General features: G+C 43.0%; 1 protein-coding gene across 4 annotated transcripts in view; it reads left to right on the top strand.

Annotated features, from left to right (window-relative positions):
- The window catches only part of etv4 (ETS variant transcription factor 4), a 33978-nt gene that overhangs the window by 10436 nt on the left and 1739 nt on the right, over nucleotides 1-21803 (top strand). For 2 of the 4 annotated variants that reach the window (XM_061705820.1, XM_061705822.1), the window contains exons 5-10: nucleotides 13859-13991; nucleotides 14224-14409; nucleotides 14500-14843; nucleotides 17813-17881; nucleotides 18807-18854; nucleotides 21490-21677. In XM_061705820.1, coding sequence (XP_061561804.1) covers nucleotides 13859-13991; nucleotides 14224-14409; nucleotides 14500-14843; nucleotides 17813-17881; nucleotides 18807-18854; nucleotides 21490-21677 — 968 coding nt within the window. The remainder of the gene's footprint in view (nucleotides 1-13858; nucleotides 13992-14223; nucleotides 14410-14499; nucleotides 14844-17812; nucleotides 17882-18806; nucleotides 18855-21489; nucleotides 21678-21803) is intronic. The other 2 variants (XM_061705821.1, XM_061705823.1) reach the window with 1 other exon arrangement.

Raw genomic sequence — 21803 nt, forward strand, 5'->3', positions numbered from 1 at the left:
AACAACCTCACAACACGCCAACTAAAATCCCTCCCGATACAGTTACACTTATCAAAATTTGAGATTTTAAACACATTGAAAATGTATTTGAACACACACAAAAAAAATGTAAGTACTTTATGTGGTGTATGTCATTATAATGGGATAAATAAAATGTATGTTATAGTTTAAGCCTTAAAGAAATCATCCTCCAAACTCTGCAAACACAATCAAACTTATTTAAATACATTTTTCAAACATATTTGACCACAAGAAAAACATTTTGCAACCATAAAAATTTTTTGAAAACATTTAGTTTAAAATACCGCTTTCATATACCGTCATTATAATCAACTTATTTGAACACGCTTTTTTTAAAATACATTGTAAATGTGTCTGTTCATCCAGTTATGCCACCCACATATAGTGACAGGAACAACCATTACTGTAAAATAGTTTTGTGTTCAGTTCAACAGGCCCTGATTAACAAAAATGTCAAGGGAATTTCGACAAGGTGATCATTATTTAAGTCTAAAAAAAAATTTGTGACACTTTTTTTGGGTGGTGTGCTCTGTGCTGTGACATTTTTCGAATGTGTAATATCAGCCTTGGAGTAATAAAGTGTGGGGAAACTCAGGACTTGGGAACATGAAAACAATATTTGAGCACTACAAATGTCTTCAGGGACAACAAAAATTAAGAGACTATTTTAGTCAATCGGAAGTTTAAAAAAAAAAAAAAAAAAAGTCATTTTCGGAAAAGGCCGATTCAAATACGCTGACTAGATGAAGACTGTTCTTTTGTTGCATATGTGTTGTTTTTGTTTACAAGCTTGCCTTCGCCGTTGCTTGCTCAAAGGATTTTGATTGATTGTCTCCTTTTTCACTCACTACAATGGATGATGGATTTAACCTGCTTGCAATTTTAAACATTAACGTGAGCAATATTAAGAATGGGATCAGTCTGGCTTGGCTGGCAGGAGTTAAAAGTTCAACCAGTGTTGATATTGAAAGACATCTGTGCAGGTGACTCACCTGTTATTGAAACTGACATCTGTGTGTGTTTGTACAAAAGCATAAAGCCAGACTGTAATCCAGGCTGACTGGAGTATAATTGATGCCTGCGGACGAGCTTGTTTACCGCGTTAGCTTCTTACCTGCACGGGTGTGGCTTCTAATAGGGTTTAAAAAACAAATAAAAAAAAAAACACTTAAATAACATGCCGGAATGTCACACTGAGGGATTGTGCAATACCTGTACATCTGTTGAAACTATCTCGTCCGCTGCCTGGCTTTCGTCTGTCTCCTTAACGAGCGCGCTCTGTTCGCAGGTCACGGTGGTGCAAAGGTCTGGGCGGGTGTGGGGGTGCAGGGTCGCACCCTAACATTTTGGAGTTGCTGACGGGCGAGATGTTGATGGTGTGTTGATTGTTGTGCAATAACAGTGGGAAAAGAAGAAACGTGTGGGTGTTGAACACTTTCGCCAGGAAAAGTGAGAGTTTTGAGCCCTTCCACTGTGGAAAATTGTGGGTGTTGAAACGCCCACATCCCCTGCAAGTGCGACCAAAAACTGTGGGTCTTAAACCATTTTATAAGGTAAAGTATGGGTGTTAAAAAACAACATACCTGTGTGGGTGTTGAACCTTTTCACTGGGAAAAGTGAGGGTTTTAAAACGCACACATCCCCGTGGGTGTGACAAAAAGCATGGGTGTCAGAGCCTTCCTACTGGTAAAAGTGTGGGTGAGCTGACACCTACATACCCCATGGATGTGACAAAAAAATGTTAAACCCTTTCACTGGGAAAAGCGTGGGTTTTTCAATACCCATATCGCCCATGGGTGGGACAGAAAATGTGGGTGTCGAATCTTTTGAGGGGAACAGTGTAAGTGTTTAAACACCCACATTCCCAATGCATGTTACAAAAAGTGCGGATGTCCGACCCTTCCTCTGAGAAAAGAAAGCGTGAGTGCTGCAAGTCCCGCACCTCCGCGTTTATCAATACGTTTGGGCGTGCAACATTCTTGCGTGTGTGTTTAACGGCTATCAAGCCACGAAGACATAAAGTCGCCCAAAATATGTGAGAATCCAACTAATATTTTCCTGCTGTGAAAATCCGGTGTGGTCCAGATTCCCGAATTGTGTTGCGTGTGGAGGTCACGAGCCAGCATTCAGCAAGACGCCGAGAGCTGCTTCGTCTTTTGTTTACACTCGACGCGAGCCATTCATAAATTTTTCTTCCCCGCCTGCGTAAGAGGAAGTGTGGCTATCCGCAGCTCCCTCATTCGCTCTCCATTCATAAAAAAAAAAAAGAGACTACAGTCCCCCCCCTCCCTCATCCTCCTTTCCAAGTGGATACTCCGAAGCCCTCCCTCCCTTCCTGTGTGTGTTGAATTCTCTCTCTCTCATTTTTTCTCTCTCTCTAACACACACACACACACACACACACACACACACAGTTTGAGTGTTCCAAGATGTGAACTAATCCAGCAATTTTGGAGCTCTATGGGACGATTGTTTGGTTTTGTGCCTTGCAGTAATTACGTAGGAAGTTGCGGCCATAGAGCGCCACTGCTCTCCTTTTCAGGGAGAAGACGCAAGCGAGGAGGCACGGGAGTGAATGGCGGAGAAGGCGAGCGGAAGCGTGCGGCGAGCTGCTCCGAACGCTCCTTTTCAAAAGCAAAAAAAGTTCTCATTCTTTCATTCGCACTTTACGTTTCACTCCTTTCATAATTTTTGTTTTATGAATACAAAAACAACTAGATGGCAGCTATTCGTGCCCTGATCACTTCAGTCTGAAAATGTTTTGGTCCATCAATGCAGGGCGACCGGGTGCGAGCATGTCCATAGTTGGCACTGGTTGCTAAGCTACCAAACAGGTAGTAGCCTGGTGGCTGTTTCCTGGCGGCTTTTTCAGCCGGTTTGGACGTCAAGTAATTACCACGGAAAGCCTTGGCGGCCTGTTTTAAAGCTCGTTTGTTGGAAATTTGTGACACGAGGAATGTGCTATCTATCAGATGGATCCGATTGGCCCAAAGCTCGCTGCAAAAACATAAAAACTTACCTAGTCAATGTATCTCTTTTCGAGTGAAAAGTGTTCTTATTTTATGACCGTTTTGACTTCTTTCAAAAATTTCAGCGAGACAAGAAGACTTATTTTAAGAATCTTAAGTCATTTCATACCAGTTTAATTGGCAGAATTTTTTCACTTATTTTAAGGACAAAATGTCTTGTTTTAAATATTTTTTAACTTGATTTGAGAAGGTCATTCTTCCAGTTTAGGGAGGAGTAATTGCAGATATGCAGGGCATAATTCACTGCAAGATATTTTGCAGACCTGGTTTGAAAACCATTTCATTAATAAGCCTGAATGGTTAGTCGTCCCCGCAGCACGTCTCTCAGGCTCTGTCCTCGGCCCTCCTCTCGTTGGACACTGGCCGAGGCGGGTCGGTGGAGCGCCTCCCGCCTCCCCTTCCTCTTCCTCATCTTCCTCGACTCCAAAACACGCAGCTCCTTCGTCCTCTTTTTCTTTTTCCAAAATAGAGGTGCTACGCAACAGTGAAAACAGCCAGGTGCCCGCCAGAAACAAGCGCACAAGCCACCAACACGATGCCTCCTTCCTGGCACGTTTGAGTCCTTTAAAGTCAGCGCGCGCGCACACACACACACACACACGCGCAGCAGTGGTTTTATGAATGGACTGCTTGTGAAAGGCCAGCTGAGGTTGGCGAGCCCTCACTCACGGCACCTAAGAGACGCTCGTTTTTGCGCTCACTTTTTACAACATGATGTCGTCATCATTTGCACCGTTCCGGCCAATCAGCGTAGAATTGGACGAATGTCAATTATTTACGGTGTGTTCCTCCACAAATATGCAATTCTACTGCTATTCGTGAGCCTTGTCTAATATAAAAGTGTTGCTTTGTTGCCATCTTGGTGCCAAGAAACTATGTTGAGGTGAGGAGAGGACCTTTATTTAGTCAGGCCATAGTCCTGTCTAATAGAAAAGTACTGATTTGCCGCTATTGTGGCATCTATAGGCAGTTATAAACTTTTTTAGGGGAGCTTCCGTTACTGGTGGATTTTTGCTCCCTCGGCAAAAGTACTCCTACTCTGTACAGATACTTGTGTAAAAAGGACTCCGGTAAAAAGTAGAGATTCAACTCTGTTACCTAATACAGGTGAAAGGGTACAGACTCTAAAATGTACTGAAGTAGAAAAGTAAAAAGTACAAAATATTTTTTGGGGTGTCAATTACATTACATTTACAGTTTTTAGCCATGACCATTATTCTGGCATTTATCAAATTAGAAATAATTTGAGTAATCCTAATTGACCTAAAACAGGAAAAGTTTAGTCTGATTGCATGGGGGGAAAAAAAAAGCGTATACATCTTTTTACACAGTCATGGCTAAAAACATTGGCACCCCTGCTTGGCGTCACTGGGTGCCATTTTAGCCACGCCCCAAAAATCAAGAAAACATAAATGGTGAAAAAGAGTTTAACGCTATAGTTCCACAATTCGATACTACATTGTTCTCAGTCTCTCCACTTGTTAAGCAATTATCTTCAAATTTGTATAATTTAGAAACAAATCTTTGAATTGACTTTACATGGTCTTTAAGCACAGTAGTGAAGTCGTTGTAGAAGACGGCCTGACGTGCCGCTTTATTGGTGTTAAGCGGTTGAAGAATGACTTGGATGAGAGGAGGCGTGCTGGTGGGGGTTGACGTGGGAGCGCTGGGTGTAGCAGAGTGTTGCGCATCGATCCTCAGCCGCCCCCCAGCACAGCAACTGATAGATGACTTGATAGCGATAAAGCGCAGATAAATCAGCTCGGAGAAAGAGAGGAAAGACGTCCGGGTCAAACGTGTCGTGGAGCATTTGGAGATCTCCATCGTGATATTAAGAGGGGCTGAGTGAGGGACTGGGCGCTTGTTACAGGATGAGCAAGAATTGTGTGCTACTTATTTCAAGCCAATGGACTCCTAGCGTGCTAAATTGAAGAGCTTCCAGAAGTCATTTTTCATTGTTTCGAGCTAATCTCATATGATTGATATGACATTGCAGAGTGCACGGTTTTGTATTTTTCGTTGAGTCAAGTCAACTTGGCAAGTTACATATCAACTCATAATGTGCATGCATTCAGCCGCGGTATATTCGCACATTAGCAACTTGGCATTCAGTAGTTTTACTCATGTCAGCTCGCTATCTTAGTCACAGTTGCTCTACTGACACGTTCACAATCAAATGCAGTAGTTTGTTAATAGTCCCAAACTAGTCTCTGTATTATCCATTCCTTAATTGTTTTCTTAATTAAACACGTAAAGTATGACCATTTACTGGCAAGTTAACTATTGCCAGGAATCCCACATAGTTTCTCGGCAGGACACGCCCCGCTGCAACATGATTGGCTCCTGCGTTGTGGGAAGGGCAGGCTGCGCAGATGTAACGAAATGACCATCCCAAACATTTGTACGAAATGAAGACAAAGAGGTTTGTGTTCTGCCTAGAAACTATGTGGGAATCCTAATATTGCCTGCGTGAGTTTTAGGGTGATCGGTGAAGTTAATTGCCGTATTTCTCTCTTATGTTTGAGTTGCAAAACTTGCTTGTTGCCATTCTCTTTTTCTTTAACCATGTAATGCGTACTTCAACGTATGCATACTGCGCTTCCCATACACTAGTCCAACGCTTCAGCCCCACAGTAATCCCTTCAAGCAGCAGGAGCTCGTTATATCGTCTCAGTAACGTGTGGATGCATCGATTGCTACATTAAACATTGAGATGGGGGTGACTATATTGTGGAGAGGGATTGGGAGTGCGGAGTCAATATGGTGTCAGATTAATGACATCCCGCCCTGGCCTGTAACGGGATGTCCCTCTCGCGGAGCGCGTCCCGGGACACGGATGTATTGTCCTGCACCGTGAGCGTCGGATTTACGGCGGCCATTTGTCAGACGCGCAAACGCGGCACATTTGGAAGTGAAGTGGACAGCGGGGGGAACACGTCAGAACGTTGACGCATCACGTCAAGGCTCTTCGGCGCTCGCGGGGTTTATCGCCCTCTTTAGTGTGGGACACATCCATAACAGTCGTTTCCTTTCCTGCAAAAGAAGCAATAATTGACCAGGCCGTGATCTGTAATCAGACGTGGCAAAAGTACTCACGCTGTACTGTAAGTAAACATACTTGTGTAAAAACAAGACTCTATTGTAAGGACGGATTTTATTACTGTAAGTGGTTCCTTGACTTAAATTCATTTACACTCATTGTGGGGCTCCCTCTGGTGTGCGCCTTGGCCACCAGGAGGCAGTACCATTCATGCATGCAAAAAAAAAAAAAAAAAAAAAAAAAAAGACGGTCACAACCTCTCAGTAGGCTGCAGCAATATTCGTTTTTTTTTTGTTTTTTTTTTGTTACCGAAGATCAAGAATATATGCCTGCAAGTATTGTTATATTGTCTGTCTACATGTGTTGCTGCACCATTTGAGTTCAAACATCCGTTGCTTAAAGGGTTATAACACAATCTGTGAGCTTGATGCTATTTCCGTTAGCCCGTCTATGGTGTTTTGCATTGTGTGTGAGCATGAAGCTAGTAGACCTTCGTCAGACAAAGTTGTGTGGTTAGCTTAATAAACGTTTCGTTTTTTAAAAAACTAAATAGTCAAGTAAAGTACAGATACCTGAAAACCTATTTATGTCAATACTTGCCACCACTGACCGTAATGTCGACTGATGTGTGGCGACACACTCGGACAAGTCGCTTCTCACACCGAAAGCAATTTTCACACAGGGGGAAGTGAAAGTTGTGACATTTGCAGAAACCCACGGCAATGTACGACAGCCGTCATGCACACGCGCATCCTGTGAGCCAACGATTTAACCCTCGCTGTGAGGAAAAGGTTGGTACAGTACGACAAGTCATTTTTTCCAAACCTTGAATATGCTGATGTTGTTACTAACCACCCTTCTCAAAATGTACTGTCTGAATTTTTCAGATTCTCACAACTCACCGTCGTATTATGTATGATAAACTTGACAAACCAAATTCTTTTGTCAGAAGACGGTTGGTTACAGTTATATTACCCTTTACTGTATATCTTAAACAGTTCTTCCCGTTTCCTTAAGTTGTCCTGTGACACATTCACCACAGCTTTTCTTTTTTTGTCCAAGCCCATTTCTAAGAAATCCCTCAAGTTTAAAGCTCCCATGTTCAATCGCTAATTTAATACGCCAAACAAAATCTAATTTATTACACTGCCATTGATTAAAATGGTAGGAAACCTTACCAATCTTTCTCAAATTTCTGAGAGCCATGAGTCGTTTAATATGCAGAATGTATCCAAATGTATCTAACCTAACTATTTTTAATCGTTATTGTGTTGAAAAAAAAAAGAGAATAAAAATCCATGCTTTCAATCTTGAGGCAAGCAAATGTCTCACAGACAGAAAAGGCGTTTTACAACACTTCCCAAACAGTTGAGCGTTCAAGAGAGTTAATAGATTTGTTGTTGTTTTTTTAACTACTTTCAACACTTTAAAATTGCTTAATAATGCGTGAAATTAAAATATGATGTCGGAACAGACCAGTAGTATCAAGTTGGGGGTGGGAAAAATCCACAACATGCACCTGTGGCTGAAAAGCCAAGTGTGGAGAGTCTCTGTTGCGGAAATGCACAAGTGAATGGGGCGAGCATTGCCGCTAGCCTTTCATGTATCCACAGGCTCTTCTTTATTTCTTGCCCGTTTCCTCCCATTGTATTATTTCAATATAGCTAAGGCAATCCGCTTCTTCCTTGACACCATGCTGTTTGTGGTTTAAAAAAAAAAAAAAAAAAAAAATGCAGTAGTATATGTGAAGCCCCAAAATGTTTCCTGATAAGTACCCAAGCGCTTGCAGTTTTTAAAATTTTATTTCAGCGAGTTGGTTATATGTGCAAGGGTCAATCGCCAGGTTTGCGGGTGTGACTTGCCAACTGAATTTTGTTGTTGTTGTGATTTTCCAGTTGAGTCGCATTTGGCAAGGTTAATGTGAAAATGGTTAATGTGAAAATGTTTCATTACTTTATATTACCTTGTCCATCCATTTTCTGTACCGCTTTATCCTCACAAGGGTCGCGGGAGGGCTGGAGCCTATCCCAGCTATCTTCGGGCGAGAGGCGGGGTACACCCTGAACTGGTCGACAGCCAATCACAGGGCACATAGGAAAAATAATAATAATTTGCGCTCACATTCACACCTACGGGCAATTTAGAGTCTCCAATCAACCTACCATGCATGTTTTTGGGATGTGGGCGGAAACCGGAGTACCCGGAGAAAAGCCACGCAGGCACGGGGAGAACTCGCAAACTCCACACAGGCGAGGCTGGGATTTGAACCCCGGTCCTCAGAACTGTGAGGCAGATGTGCTAACCAGTCACTCACTGTGCCGCCATATTACCTTGTTTGTTGTTGTTGTTATTACTTTTAATTGGCTCTTGTTTTCACTGTTCTATTGTTGCTTTGTTTTGCTGTCTTGTTGAATTTGCTTGTTTGTGTCGTCTGTAGTCCTGTTCATTTGCAACTATTCTGTTTGATCCCCTCGAAAACGAGCGCATATCCCAAGAGGTTACTCGTAATAATCAAGAATCGACGTAAAACAAGGCGTGACGCGCACTCGAGTCACCTGTCTGACTTTCCCGTCAATCTCGTTAAAAATGTATCCATCAGATAGGCGAGCGCTAATGGATCCGTTGGCGAGATGACGACCACGACGAGCTGGTTGCGCTCGTCCTCGCTGACTTCCTGATTGCGCAGCGGCCCGAGAAGAGCGCACCTGTCCCGCAGATGTTTCTGTGCGCTGCACACTCCTGCGATGGCGTTCTGTTGCCTCACTTCCTGTGTCTCTCCATGATTTACAATGCCAGATAACAGAATAGATTGATTACATTTTAATTGCTTTTGTGTGCTTTGTGTTTTTTGGGTAGCATAATTCTGTAGCCTCTTTTACAGAGAGATCATTTCACGGCGAACTCAGCAAAGTGGGATATTGCCGTAATTGTGCTCTTTCACACAACCGCACGACGTAATAATTACGGCGGTGTCTTGCGATACAAGTGACGCAACGTATGAGTTTTTCAACAAGCAGCAGTTTGGCAGAAAGTGAAATGTTTTCAAACAAGAGGCTTGGAGCAATGTATTGACACTCCTAGTTGAAGTTCACTGTCAAACTAAGAATTACACCTCCAAAGGCAGAAAGATTACCTGGAGGATTTAGTTGTAAATGGTGGTAAAACGACATGTTTTCCAGTGAAAGGGGGCGTGTACAGTGTGTACTATTTAACTGTGTCAAATACATCCAGTCAAATATTGAATGATTGTGTTGTTTTGCGGCTAATGTCATTAGCCATTCTTGTCAATCAATAGCTTCCTTTTTAACCTTTCAAACCAGCGTGGCATAATTGTCTTCAGTGGCTTCATTGATCGAAAGCATTTGGCGTGCGCGCGGGGGGTTTTACACAAACGACGGCCGACGAGCAGCACGTAACCCCACGAGATGGAGTTAAGTGGAAGAACTCTCGTCTTGTTGGTGCATTTTTTTCTTTGTTCTTTTTTACGTCACAGGTTTTTGGTGGTGTTTGACATTCGGGCTGATGTCCACTGAGTTACAGCCAGCGAAGCTGTCGTGTGCTGCAGACTTCCAGAAGCTCGAGACTTGGCAAAGTTTAGCATAAACATCCCGTTTAAGACTGTCCAGATCCAGTTCTGTCTTCACTTTGGGCGTCCCTACAGCCCGCCCTTTCATGGCTGCAAGAACTTTATCAACCGTAACACGGGGAACTCATGGCAAGGACTTGTTTAGCTGATATGGAGATACTGTCACGGGCCATTACAGAGTTGCGGGCTTGGATAAACAGTGCCGATTTATACCCAACTTGGTGGAGGCGTGTTGCACGGGCCATGGAAGGAGCAATTCTATCTAAAATTAAGTTTTTCTTATATTGAGTTCAGTGGAGTTAGGATCTGGATTTTACCATATGCCACTTTAAACAGATGGGTTTTTTTTAGTGGAGGTTTGTAGTATATGGAATTGCCATAGAGCAATTCCATTTGCCTGACTAATGGTCTGTGTTGCTAAAATTGCTGTCTTTTTTCATTGACTTTGGTGTTGTTCAAATGGCATTTTTTTTTTTTTTTTTTAAACATTACATTTGGTGGTATTATTGTATTTCAGGTAATTGCATACTGTATGTTTTGTATTGTTGTTTGGAAGCATAAATGGCAGATTTCGTCCAAACTCGGTGGAGCGGTTTAGTATTAGGCCTGAGTAATAGCAATTCCATTTGGCTGACTAATGGTCTATGTTGCTAAAATTTCAGTTTTTCAAGAATGACTTTGGTGGAGTAAAGGAACAAAATCACTTTATTTATTTATTTATTATTATTATTTTTTTTTTACATAACATTTGGTGGCATGACAATATTTGAGGCAATTACATATTAGATAGTTTGGCACCATAAACAGAAATCTCAACCCAACTCATTGGATTTGTTTAGAAATGACCGTAGCAATTCAGTTTGGGGGACAAAAGGTCGATGTTACTAAATTTTTGCCTTTTTATTTATTTATTTATTTTTTTGTAATAGAATTGTGGGGTCAGGTGTCTGTTAAGGGGATTTGCAAAGTGTACTCCTGCCAAGATCTAAAAACAACCAAATTGTGGCAGATGTTCCCCCAAAAACAATTTTACTGAGCATGGCAGAAGTCTTCGCATCAAAGAATAATATATCCTCGTTGCTATGATTCATGTTTATCATCATAATGGTTCTATATTATTATGAAAGAAATAATGCAGTAATAATAGAGAGAGTGGTGAAAGAGCGTTTACAATGTAGCTTTACAGACGACTGTCATTCATGGAAGCTTATTTTAGTGAGTCCCTCTGATCCGCGCTTGTGTGTTTTAGGAATCCCACAGGAATCCACTAGACATATATTCCCACTAGAGCGTCTCAGCTGAGAGGCCCATTGTGTGCTGGTTGGAATGGGTGGGGTTGAAGTTGGGGGGGGGGGGGGGTGATTTGTTTGTGGTGCATGTGTGTTGAATGGGAAGCCCACGAACCCCCCCCCCCCCCCCCCCCCCGCCTTCTGATGTAATGATCCCTTCACTTCCCAAAGCACTCAGCCATGACCATCACCTTTCTCCCAGCATCGTCCATCCTTTACCACAGTCTACATTTACATATGTAAAAGTACGCCCACCCTCCCCGCCCCGTCTTCAGCCGGCCGGGGGTCATCCCCGATTGTAGCCCCCGACAATGGGCTGGGATTGGCAGTTGCTATAAAATTCCAGCAAATCGATAGGACCAGTCAATTAGTTCATCACTCAAAAGAGCTGCCGGGAATCTTCCACAGTTGACGTCTGGTATATTTCAATGCAAACATCTGCTTTTTTTTCATCTACGATCCTTATCATTAGAACTGGAAAACTTCCTGGCTCTCCTAATAAAGTCCTTGAGCAAGAGGTGAGGGACTCGAGTCACATGACTTGACTCGAGTCAGACTTAAGTCGCCAATTTTAGGACTTGGGACTTGCTTGACTAAAATTTATGGATTTATGAGGGGTGGACGGAGGGAATTAATGTTTCATGAATGAAAGTATGCAGACCGGGTGATGTTGTTTATGTGTGCTGTTGAGGATGACACCCAGACTCTTCACTTGAGGGGAGGGAGAAATGGAAAAACTGTCAATTTTGGCGAGCATGGAATTGGAACCTATGAGTAGGATTTTGGTTTTTGTTGAGTTGGAGAAAGTTGGATGAGAACCAGTGTTTGAGTGCAGAGAAGCAGTCAGGAAGGGGGAAGAGTGGCGGTGGGTTTAGTGGAGAGATAGAACACGGTGTCATCCGCGTAACAGTGGTAGTGGAAGTTGAAGTTATGAAAAATATTGCCAAGTGTTAGGACGTAGATGACAAATAGAAGGGGTCCAAGACAGAGCCCAGGGGGACTCCAGAGGAAACGGCGGTTGGATGGGATTTGAATGAACTGATGGTTACGCATTTTATTGAGAAGACAATAAAAAGACAACGAGACTGGTTTGGGCCAATTAAAACAATGTCATTGCGAACACGCTAGTACAGCTAACTAACGCAAGTACAGATACTGAGTGCAAAGTGGCGAGTATCCAAATATATATGACTGAACAATATTATATGACTTGATTTATTACTAATTTGTCGTGCCTGAAATTTAGTGGGGACTCGACTTGTCTTGCTTGATTTTTGTCAAAGTATCTTGGGACTCGCTTGGAACTAGAATGTTTAGACTTGGGAGGACATAACAGAGCATCGAGAAAGGGCCTTGTATCGCCCCAAATAAAAGGCAGGAAGGGACCTGAGGAACATCACTCTCTCGCTGCTTCCGTTTACAAGACTGCCACTGCCTTGTAAATGTAGACACCATCATTTACTCTATGCTCGCTTTGTTTTCATTCAGGGATTATTTTTGGAAGTGCATGTTTGATTTGAGGAAAGTCGCCAAGAGCGACTCGATCTGAGATGTAGACGGGCCCGCCTCTATTCACGTCACTTCACGACTCGAAACATGAGCTTATGTGTCGACACGAGAGATGCCAGACGAGGAAAGCATCTATTTTTCCAGGTGGTCGTCGCGGTATTTGATTGACAGCTGAGCGGGCCGTGGTTTCACTGCAGTCAGTGGACACGCCCACAGCTGCTCCTGCGTGAGCGCGCTCATTTTGTTTGTGTTTTACTTTCATTTCATTCAATAAACGGCTGAAAACTGGATTGGTGACTGTGGGTCTCCTTTCCCAAATGTGAGGGCATTACAGTAAGTAAGTAAGTAAGTAAGTATACTGTTAAAAAATAAAAACAATCGATCCAAGGCGGTGAAACAATCAAAAGTGTTGCTAATTTACTCTTCTTGTGTGAACAGAAGAGTATTTAATTTGACAGAATCCTCTCCAAAATCATCCAGCTCTTCCACTTTCAGGCCACACATGCTTGTTGCTCCACCATTTTTTCTGAATGAAGCGCAGCGTGAAATTATCTCCCCCCCCCCCACACACACACACACACAGACACAGGTACACACCCACAGAGATTCCAGACACACACATGAATGAATGCACCCCTCCCCCAGCTGGAAGTGCACAGCTGCTGCTGTTTACCCTGTCGGGACCAGAAAAACATCCTGTACACGTCTCGGGCCGAAAGCCTCCCCTCGCATAATAAACACCAGCCCTCGGCACAGCTTGAAGCTTCACTTGGGGTGTTTTTCTTTGAGGGTGCGGCGGGGTGCGCATTAGAAAGTTCTACCAAAAACGTCCCCCCAAGCCCCTCTCCCCCTTCCCCTTTTGATTGACAGCTTGGTTTGTGCGTGCAGATGCGAGGCTTCCGTATCATCGATGTCAATATAGAGCCGACGCGTGACCGTCGACATCTGGACGCAAATAGGAAAGAATACCCACTTTGTGTGCGTAGCTGGCACGCAGGTGTGACGTTTGCTGTCGTGGCAGACTCGTCCGCTGTTGTGTCTGAGAGAGTCGAGGCAGGCGAGTGGGCGAGGGCTCTTTGGCCTGGAATGCGTTCACTATGCACATACACACGCAGGCACGCAAGCGCTGTGTTGCATGTGAAAGATGTTCAAGTATTTGAAAGTAAATATCCTGTCCTTGTGTATTGTGTCTTTGAGTGTACTATATTGTTTCCAATTTGCGCCATTCCCCACATTCGCCGTCCTAAATTCCCATGGAAATTAACCAAAAACTTTCTGGAAATGTACGGGAAACCGCCCACCCCTTTGCAAGCCGAGTGCTAACTGTGTTTCTTTTCTGTGTTGTGTTGTGTGTGTGTGTGTGTGTGTGTGTGTGTATTGATAGCGGTGGCCTTTCACAGCCCGCCCGTCACCATCAAGAAGGAGCCGCAGAGCCCGGGCTCGGACCCCAGTCAGTCGTGCAGCCACAAGCCCAACTTTGGCTACGCCGCAAGCGGAGAGCAGTGCCTTTATGCCAGGTACGCATGGATACCACGCCCTCGTAATCTACTGTAAATCTTGTCAAGCCCTCACCACTTTGCCACATCCAATATGGTGGCGGCAATGAGAGTTCGGCTCATTGGTGAGCTTGATGTCGACCGTCGAGCGGCTTCCGTTAGTCGTGTTTGTTATATTGACTCAGAAAAGTTCGTAAAGCCAAACCGCAGCCCAAATTCCATCGCCTCAAACAAGCGTGTTCCTCTTCCGTAGTGCCTATGAGCAGAAAAGGGCCGCCGCAGGGGCGACCAAGCGGTCCTGCCCGGGCAACCCCATGTCCCCCATGCAGCAGCATTATTCCCCGAAACCCGCGGCGACCGGCCGGCCCGACGCCGGCTACATGAACCCTGCCGCCGCCTCGCAGCCGCTGCCCAGCAACGCCTACCCCCTCAACGCCAGGTGACCCGTGCCCGTCACAATTACACCTTTATTATGCAGTCACCCCAAACGTTTTGAGTTGGAATCGTCAATCTTGTCGTTCACTTCCAGATATCAAGGCCCCGCGGGTGACCCCGTGTGCCCCCAGTTCCCTGCACCCTCGCAGGCCTTTCAACGAATGCCCTCCACCCCAGCGGGACACGGCAGCGGCGGACTTCCGGGCGGGGGCTACCACCGGCAGCACTCGGACCCCTGCGTGCCCTACCTCCAGCAGAGCTTCAAACAAGAGTACATGGACCCCCTGTACGAGCGGGCGGGTCACGTGGGGGCGCACTGCGCGGGACCGGGGCAAGGCCGAGGGCGCGGACCCCAACACCCGCACCTGCACCCGCACAGGTTCCCGCCGGCGCACATGATGGTCAAGCAGGAGCCTGCAGATTATGCCTACGACACAGGTGAGACGCCGCTGCGGTGGCCCACACTGATCAAACCAAGGAATTTCACTCAAATGCTGCCAAGGAGGGTTAGGGCCACACTGAGAAGAAAACAACACCTGAGGGGAAATCAGTCTGACATTTTGTATGATTATTATTGTTTTAATAAAAGTTCATTATTGGAGAAATAAGTCACATTTTCTCTAGATGAATTGAATGTGTAAAATGTCATATTTTGATAGAAAAGAAATTCACTTTTCTAAGGAAAAGGATTTCAAAGAGAAAAAGATTTCGGAGAAAAATAAATGTAATCTTAGGAAGAAAAAAAAATTAAAATCATCATTAAAAGAAAAACGGTTGTATTTTTTCTTGAAGAAAATTCTTATTTCTGTGAGGAAATTACATTTTATTCTTCTGGAGAAAAATTCATTTTGCAATGATTTCTGTCTTGCAGGGTTTTTTTTTAAATAAGTTGAAATACTGCCGAAGAGATTTATGGCCACACTGAAAGGGGGAAAAAAATACAATCACAATCTTGAGGGTGGGGAAAAGTAGCATTTTGTTTTTTAGAGCTGAAGTTGTATTTGAAATATTATTCATATCATTTTTTTAGAAAGATTTATGCTAAATTTCTAGAATAAGTTGTATTTTTAAGAGAAAAAAATGTTTTTTTATGGTAAAGTCATTTTATTTCTAAAACGTCACCTTTGTTTTAATTAAAAATGTAGTTTTTGTAGGATAAAATTGGGATTTTATGATTATTTTTTTTTTCGAGAAGAAAAATCTTTATCCTGGAATAAAACTATCATAAAATTATGTTTCATTCCTCAAAAAGTAAAACAAAAAATCCTCAGAAAATTGATTTCTTTTTTCTTGGCGATTTAAAAAAAACAAAAAAAAAACCCAAAACATTATTTTCATAATACTTTTTTTCTTGTCCAGTCTAAAAACACACGAAGCTCATTCGGCTTGCAAGCAAAATCGCGTTATCAGTGTTTGCATTGAAGTGTTTTAGGCGGAAAAAAATAAATAAATCCAAAATTCAATGAGATGATTAATCCTGGTGAGGCAAATCTTCCGAGTTAGTTTTTTCCCCTCTCAGCCAGCTGGGGAACAAAATGTCCACGTAGAAACAAACTTATTCTCCCTGAAGTGAACTGGACTGGACTCCTCCCCTCCACTCCGCGGACACTCGAGGAAGAAAAAAGGGAAAAGTAAAGAACGTTCTTTTCTTGTGCATTCACACCTTCTCTCGCCCTCCTTCTTTCCTTCCTTTCCAAGTCTTCCCTCCGCGCCCTAATCCCGCCTCTTTTCCCTTTTCCCCTCCCTCCTTGTTGCGGTGGAGGAATTTCATTGAGAAAGTGGAGGGCAGAGGAAAGACTAGAGTCCCCGACGGAGGCTGCGAGGTTTCGCGTTGCACCGGCGGCTTCCGATGAACTCATAATGGAAAAATGAGCGTGGCCGCAGTAACCCGAACCGCTCGCTCGTCGGGCTTTGGGTCGAGGAGGGGGGATTGGTGGGAGGCGTGGGTGTACAGGGTACGGAGGAGTTTTTTGTTTTGGTTTATTTATGTATTTATTTATTTTACTTATTTATTTATTTACAACAAGCTCCAAGCACAAACCAACTCTTCCACTCAAAACAAGCTCCAATTTACAAAACAAACAAAAAAGGAAATATAACACTTGGATGAACCTGGCGAGCGCAAGTCAACGTTTGCGGACGCACCCCAGCCGACCGTGCGGCCGATCGGCGCCGAGTCACGTGGCGTGACCCGTTTTGAGGTGGCGCTAATATTGCAAATGGCGCAAAATGAGCCGTCCTCAAGGTGCGGTACGCGGGCTCGCTCTGGTGCTATGCCCATGAATCGCTGAATTCAATATAAATAAAATGGACAATATTTAAAACGTGAAGTGCAATCAAACATATCTGAAGGAAGTTTGTACTTGCTGTACTCAGACAGACTGTTAAATATTAAAAAAAACAAAAAAAAATACAAAACATTTTTTACTTTTGGTGTATTTTAAGTACAGTTTGATGGTACATTTTGCTATTTGCGAGGGATAGGGATGGGACGAACCATGAAACCAAAAAAACAAATACAGCTAAAAAAAATCTTTTTATTTTGCAACTTTTTCTGGAAAAAGGCTTTTCCAAAGAAAAAAGTCCACTTTTCTTTCTCAAACAATAACTTATTTTTTTCTTGTAAAACAAACTTTCATGGAAAGTAAAAAATAAATCTTACATTATTTGTGGGGAAAAAAATCATATTCTATTTATAAAAAATACTACTTCCAATTTTGTACTTTTCTCAGAAAAATACTTCTCTAAAAATAGGATTTTTTATTTATTTATTTATTACTAATCACAGCAGTTGTTGTATGTCATTGACAATAAATAAAAAAAAAAATACTTTTGTACCAAAGTACATTCCAGAGTATTTATTTTTATACACAAGTATCTGTGAATTTACTTAATTACACAGTGTGAGTACTTTTGCCATCTCTGTTTAATGAAAAGAAATTCCTAAGAATAGCTTAGATACATCCGCAAAATGAAAGTAAAATAATATAACTGCTGTGATACACTTGGAATGATTGTCCATCATCACGGCAAACTCATTTAATTTCCTCTACAAACGCTTCCACGTGCGCGCACACACCAAACGCTATGAATGGCATCTTATCGTGAGCGTTGCATTCCGCTGCAGTGACTCACTGCTGCACCTTTTGTGCTTATTATGCTCGTTTGTTTTTGTTCCTGGGACTCAAACACACGCACGCATCATTAATATTACGCATAGTGAATATGGCCGGTGAAGTGTTCAATTACAATGTTTTCATAATGTCTTAATTCACTTAACAACTGTTTTATTTTCTCTTATGAAGCTATCAATCTCCACAGTAATTTGAACCTTTTCAAAAAAATTCAAAAATTTGACATAACATTTAAGTCTTTCTTTTTTTTTTTTTTTTTTTTTTTTTTGGTAGATGTGTCTGGCTGTTCTTCCATGTACCACCACAGTGAGGCCTACGCAACCCCCCAGCCGCCCCCCGATGGTAAGTATATTTCATATTTTAATTAAAAAAAAAAATAATAATAAATAAATATTTGAGGATTTAATTGTTATGAGCTGAGGAACCATTCTTACTTTTTCCGCAATTTAACATAAAGGTTTACACCTGTGAAAAATTAGACATTATTGTTTTTACATTTTCCTCCAAAGAAATCTAGCAAAATAAACTTCAGATGAAAAAAAATACATTTTATTTCTAGGAAATGTTATTTTAAAAAAAGACGACTTTCCCCCGGGGAATAAAAATGTGACTTTTTTTGCTAAAAAGAAAAAGGAACCTTTTTTTTTTAAATTTTCTCTAAAAATAACTTTTTTCAGGAATTTTACCACTTTTTCTTTTTTGGGGAAAAGCCAACTTTTGCCAAAGAAAAAGAAACCAATATTCTTCTCTAAAAATGTAATTTTTTTTCTGGAAACTATCTTTTTCTAGAAAGTTTTTTTCCCACAAAGCTTTTCGCCCCCAAAAATAATCTGAAAAAAAAAAAAGAAGCTATTAAAAATGTAAGTTTTTCTAAGGAAAAAAAGGGACCTTTTTTCTGAACAAATAATTCTTTAAAAAAGAAAAATATTTTGTTTTGTAATTTTACAACTTTTTTTCTGGGGAAAAAAACGAATCTAGTTTTATTTTCTCTTAAAACTGAAAAGCACAACTTGATTGTGTCAGGGTGATGAGTTGAACGTGTTGGACATTTGCTTGTTCGTGTTTAACAAGTTGTTGTTAACGAGTCCTTGGCGCGGGACCCTCAACGGTCTTCTTGTGTTGGGAGTTCCTCGTTTCTTTTGAGACCTCGAGAGGTTTCCCTTCATGCTCAAGCGCTCCCCACATGAAGCTTTTGCTAAAGAAACAGACTCTTGTTGTTGTTTGGCGACGCACGGACGCTAACGCAAATGTGCTTGTTGTTGCCTAGGTTACGGGTTTGAGAACGACTCCCGCGTGGTTCCGGAAAAGTTTGAAGGTGAGTTCTCTTTGTCAGGTGCACGAAGGAAAAGCACACGACACGCCCGACTTGAAGTTTAGCGGCTTTTGTTTCAGCGTGAGCATGAGTCGCCGAGGGTGCGGAGCGCCTCAGGGAGCCGACGCGAGCCCCTTCTCGCGTCTCGCGTTTCCACTCTCGTTAACGATGTGCGATCGACCGCCGTCTCCCGATGTTGTCGTTTCGTGCGTGTCAACGTGCGGCGTCTTCTTCAAGCACAACCAGTGGCGGGCTGTGCGTCCGGCAGGGTTTCAAAGAAGGAAACGTGAAGTACTCTGAAGACAGAAATGAGCAACTTTCAAACAATAATGAGTGATTTCATCGTTTACTGTATTTGGTCATTACAACACGTTTGATGTGTGATGCTGCTGGCAACAACCCGGCATCACAGAAATATTATACACAATATACAGTGGGTACGGAAAGTATTCAGACCCCCTTGAATTTTTCACTCTTTGTTATATTGCAGCCATATGCTAAAATCATTTAAGGTCATTTTTTCCCCTCATTAACCGTACACACAGCACCCCATATTGACAGAAAAAAACAGAAATGTTGACATTTTTGCAGCTTTATTAAAAAAGAAAAACTGAAATATCACACAGCCATAAGTATTCAGACCCTTTGCTGAGTATTTAGCAGAAGCACCCTTTTGAGCTAATACAGCCATGAGGGTTTTTGGGAACAAAAAGCCTCATGGGTTTTTCACACCTGGATTTGGGGATCTTCTGCCATTCCTCCTTGCAGATCCCCTCCACTTTTGTCAGGTGGTTGGATAGTGAATGTTGGTGGACAGCCATTTACAGGTCTCTCCAAAGATCCTCAATTGGGTTTAAGTCAGGGCTCTGGCTGGGCCATTCAAAAACAGTCACAGAGTTGTTCTGAAGCCACTCTTTCGTTATTTTAGCTGTGTGCTTCGGGTCATTGGCTCGTCGGAAGGTGAACCTTCGGCCCAGTCTGAGGTCCTGAGAACTCTGGAGAAGGTTTTGGTCCAGGATATTCCCTGTAAGTTGGCCACATTCATCTTTTCTTCGATTGCGACCAGTCGTCCTGTCCCTGCAGCTGAAAAACATCCCCACAAGCATGACGCTGCCACCGCCGTGCTTCACTGTTGGGACTGGATTGGACAGGTGACGAGCAGTGCCCGGTTTTCTCCACACATACCGCTTAGAATTAAGGCCAACAATTTCTATCTTGGTCTTATCAGACCAGAGAATCTTATTTCTCACCATCTTGGAGTCCTTCAGGTGTTTTTTTTTTTTTTTTAGCAAACTCCATGCGGGCTTTCATGCGTCTTGCACTGAGGAGAGGCTTCCGTCGGGCCGCTCTGCCATTAAGCCCCGACTGGTGGAGGGCTGCAGTGAGGGTTGACTTTCTAGAACCTTCTCCCATCTCCCGACTGCATCTCTGGAGCTCAGCCGCAGTGATCTTTGGGCTCTTCTTGACCTCTCTCACCAAGGCTCTTCTCCCCCCGATTGCTCAGTTTGGCCGGACGGCCGGCTCTCGGAAGGGTTCTGGTCGTCCCAAACGTCTTCCATTTCAGGATTATGGAGGCCGCTGTGCTCTTAGGAACCTTAAGTGCAACAGATTTGTTTTGTAGCCTTGCCACAATTCTGTCTCTGAGTTCTTCAGGCAGTTCCTTTGACCTCACTATTCTCATTTGCTCAGACATAAACTGTGAGCTGTAAGGTCTTTGTTTCGATAGACAGGTTTTGTGGCTTTCCCAATCAAGTCCAATCAGTATAATCAAACACAGCTGGACTCCAATGAAGGTGTAGAACCATCTCAAGGATGATCAGAAGAAATGAACGGCACCGGAGTTAAATAGGAGTGTCACAGCAAAGGGTCTGAGTACTTATGGCTGTGTGATATTTCAGTTTTTCTTTTTTAATAAATCTGCAAATATTTCAACAACTCCGTATTTTTCTGTCAATATGGTGTTGTGTGTACATTAATGAGGGAAAAAAAAGAACTTGAATGATGTTAGTAAATGGCTGCAATATAAGCTGAATACTTTCTGTACCCACTGTATGTGGGTTAGGGTTTCAAAGGAAGTTCAAAACGGGGTTAGGCTTTTGAAAATAGGGTTTCAAAACGGTTTTAGGGTTTCAAAGTAAGGTTTGGAAATCGCGTTACGGTTTCACATTAGGGTTTCAAAACGGGGTTAGCGTTTCAAATTAGGCTTTGCAATTACCTGTTCACCTATGGAGTGTTCCAAGCAGGTGTTTGTTTTTGTTTTTCAGCATTCCTCAACTTTCCCAGTCTTATGTTCCCCCCGTCTCAATTTTTTTGAAACCTGTCGCAGGCGTCAAATTTTAAATGAAAGAATATATGGGGAAAAGAACAATAGCGTTCATCAGTTTGAACATGAACGATCTTGTTTTCGTAGTGTATTCAATTCAATTTACAAGTCTGTATTCGGGTTTGAGCACCACTGTAATGACGGACAGATCCCCGTAGGTGGTGTTGTTGGATCGTGAGTTGTAGAAAGTGTGAAGCAATCGTGACAAAAGATGGCGCAGTTCATGCCGTGTAAAAAAAAAAAAAAAAAAAAAAGCCGGCGATGTTCAACCGGAGCGTCGCTCACGGCTCGTCGTGATCGTTGTGACTCCTTTAGCAGGCGAGGTGAAGCAGGAAGCGGGCGGCAGCGGAGGCGGCGTATTCCGCGAGGGGACGACCTACCAGCGACGAGGCTCGCTGCAGCTGTGGCAGTTCCTGGTGGCCCTGCTGGACGACCCCGGCAACGCACACTTCATCGCCTGGACCGGCCGCGGGATGGAATTCAAGCTCATCGAGCCTGAAGAGGTACGAACAGCCACCGCCTGATCTCACTTTTTCACAACTGTCTGCGTAGTTGTGTGCTCTTTCTGTAATGCCATGAATTGCCACAAGATGGTGCCAAAGCCGTGGTTAAATACTAAAGTAGTAATT

Source organism: Phycodurus eques, chromosome 19 (assembly GCF_024500275.1).
Source record: "Phycodurus eques isolate BA_2022a chromosome 19, UOR_Pequ_1.1, whole genome shotgun sequence".
Taxonomy (NCBI): Eukaryota; Metazoa; Chordata; class Actinopteri; order Syngnathiformes; family Syngnathidae; genus Phycodurus; species Phycodurus eques.